The sequence below is a fragment of the Carya illinoinensis genome, chromosome 12 (assembly GCF_018687715.1).
Source record: "Carya illinoinensis cultivar Pawnee chromosome 12, C.illinoinensisPawnee_v1, whole genome shotgun sequence".
NCBI lineage: Eukaryota > Viridiplantae > Streptophyta > Magnoliopsida > Fagales > Juglandaceae > Carya > Carya illinoinensis.
The window spans coordinates 20842361-20845412 of record NC_056763.1 but is presented as its reverse complement, the minus strand read 5'-3'; the positions used below and the strand labels follow the sequence as shown (position 1 = coordinate 20845412).

At 42.9% G+C, this 3052-nt stretch overlaps 1 protein-coding gene across 1 annotated transcript; it reads left to right on the top strand.

Moving 5' to 3' along the window:
- The first annotated feature begins 209 nt into the window (after window positions 1–209).
- On the top strand, window positions 210–1778 carry LOC122289334 (cytochrome P450 94B3). Its single transcript, XM_043096315.1, has one exon. It carries the CDS (start codon window positions 210–212, stop codon window positions 1776–1778), a length of 1569 nt encoding a protein of 522 aa, XP_042952249.1.
- Window positions 1779–3052: the final 1274 nt, after the last annotated feature.

The following is a 3052-nucleotide window of genomic DNA, read 5'->3' as shown; positions in this document are numbered from 1 at the left end:
ACATTGAATAATTATTGTGACTTAATTTTTGTGAAGATGACTATTTTTTGTTTAAACGGATTCCTTTTAATAAAAAATAATCATTTTTACAGAAAATAAATAATAATAACTATCAATTTTCTTTTAGTGTGTGTATATATATATATATGAACATTTCAAAGTATATATAGATCATCGGTACTACTACTTCATCTGAATTAAGCAAAACCATGGCTATCTTTCTTCTAGCTTTCATATCTCTAGGGACGTTTTCCCTTTTCTCTTCCCTGTTCTTCTTCTCCTTCATCCTTCAAATTCATCGGAAATTGTCTTCCAGTATTGATCATGGCCCTCCTTCATACCCAGTTATTGGCTGCCTAATCTCTTTCTACAAAAACCGCCGGCGCCTCCTGGACTGGTACACAGACCTCTTATCAAAGTCCCCCACTCAGACCATCGACGTGCACCGGCTCGGTGCACGGCGAATCGTTGTGACCGCAAACCCGGCCAACGTCGAATACATGCTCAAGACAAACTTTAACAACTTCCCCAAAGGCACCCCTTTCACCGACATCCTCGGCGATCTTCTTGGCTATGGTATCTTCAACGTCGACGGTGAGTTATGGTTCACCCAGCGCAAGCTGGCCAGCCATGAGTTTAGCACAAAGTCCTTGAGAGAATTCGTCTTCAAAACGATTGAAGAAGAAGTCGACTGCCGATTGATCCCATTGCTTGAGGAGGCCGCGGAGAGGAATGAAATCTTGGATTTGCAAGAAATACTGAGAAGGTTTGCGTTTGAAACTATCTGTAAGGTCTCGTTGGGGACAGACCCATGTTGCCTAGACCTGCATTGCCCCGTGCCTCCTCTTGTAAAAGCCTTTGACATTGCGTCGGAGATAAGCGCCATGCGTTCGATGGCCCCGGTATTCTGGTTTTGGAAGATCAAGCGTGCACTGAACCTAGGCTCCGAGAAGAAACTCAAAGAAGCAGTTCGACTCGTGCATGGCTCTGTGGCCGAGATCATACGAAACAAGAGGCGAATCCTCGAAGAAGCTGGCGAAAACAAACGCGAGAGCAGTACTGATTTATTGTCGAGATTTTTGCAGGCGGGGCACGTCGACGAGGAGGTGACAAGAGACATGGTGATAAGTTTCATCATGGCGGGCCGAGACACGACATCCTCGGCCTTGACATGGCTGTTCTGGTTGCTCTCAAAGTACCCAAATCAAAAGGAACTCATTGTGAACGAAGTGAATTCTGTGCTGGCCAATATTAATGGCGGATCCGAAACTGAAAAGCCATTGGACTGCGAAACTCTCAAGGAGATGAAGTTCGTCAAGGCCTGCCTGTGCGAGTCCATGCGGCTCTACCCGCCGGTTGCGTGGGACTCAAAGCACGCCCTCGAAGATGATACTTTTCCCGATGGGACTCCAATCGGGAAGGGAGATAGAGTGACCTACTTTCCTTATGGAATGGGGAGAATGGAGAAGTTGTGGGGGAAGGATCGGTTCGAGTTTAAACCGGACCGATGGTTCGATGATAAGCTGGATGGGAAGTTGAAAACGGATATCAGTCCGTACAAGTTCCCGGTTTTCCAGGCCGGTCCGAGGGTGTGCCTTGGGAAGGAGATGGCTTTTGTAGAGATGTCGTATGCAGTGGTCAGGATACTGAGGCGGTTCGAGATCTGGCCGGTCTGTGATCAGGACCAGCCGATTTTTGTTCCTTTGTTGACTGGCCATATGGCTGGAGGGTTCAAGGTGATGGTCCGGAAGGGCAATGCACTGGCTGCGGTCACTTAGATTAATTAATTGGTCTCATAATATTTAAGCAATATTCAAATTGTTTTAGCTAAAAAATTTGCCAATTGGATCTAAAAGTACTACTGCTATGGCCAGTCATCTCAACCTTATCACTGGGATGGCCTTTGACGTGGCATCACCGCACTGTAACACGTAATTTAATAAATGATAACAAAATAATAAAAACATATTAAAAGAAAATAACATTTGAAAATATATAAAAGGAAGGTTAGAACTCTAAGTTCTCGATAATCTCTACCACTTTTATATTTATATATAATTTTTTATTTTTTAATAAATAACGTGTCATCACATAGTGATATATGCATCATTTCAAGAGAGCCATTGAGCAGAAAGTTTGAAATGACCAATTAAGTAGCATTATTCTTGATCTAATTGTCAAAACATAGTTACATTGCAAGCAAACTGTCTCAATTAATTTGAATGTTATATTTTAAAATAGGAATTTGTTAAATGATGAGCCTTAAAGAAACACATGTTAATTAATTCAAAACAAATAATGGGTATTGTTAACGATATGTTTCGTATGTCTTTGAGTCGAGCTCTCAGTCATCCGGGTCTTCAACTTCTAGGACATGCAACAATGAAGGTAAGATCAGGAAAGGTGGCCTTGGGGTGATCTAGAAAATCTCTTATGCCTAAATTAGTTATAGCTTACTTAGATAAAATGGAAGTAAGAAGAGAGTGAATGCAAATGCTTAGTTGGGAGGATTCTATCCCTTTACTTGGTAGTTGGAGGGGCCTTTTATACTTGGGCTAGAGGGTCTGAAGGCCATACCCTATTGCTTGGGGGAAGGCAAGTCCTCTCGGAGCTCTCTCCGTCATACGTTCTTTAATGCGGTGTGAACTTTTGGGATCAGTAATTAATGCGGCGTGATTTTTTGGTGAACTCATTTAATGCGATGTGGTCTCTTAGTGCTGCTTTGGAGTCTCTTCCCTTCCCTTTGGTGTGCTTCATTCCCTTTCCTTCGACCCAACTTCCTGCACTTCCCCTATAATGTCCCATCTCGACCCGTATAGTTATGCTGGATTTACTTCCTGAGCTATTGAGAGGTTCTGTGGGCCTGGACCCAGCCATTCGAGCCATTTGCGATATGAAGAACTAGCCTAACGTCGGGCCTGGGTTGGTCTTCGTGGGCCTCGGCGAATATCTCCCAACAGGTATTTTTCATCATGATTGATGATGTAATGACGTAAAAAATGATACACAAGCCAAACAAATAATTATAAATATTTTCAATGATGATTAAAGA

What these genes read in the sequence shown, in the direction of transcription:
- LOC122289334 (XM_043096315.1), top strand. Translation starts at nt 210, where the DNA reads ATGGCTATCTTTCTTCTAGCTTTCATATCTCTAGGGACGTTTTCCCTT.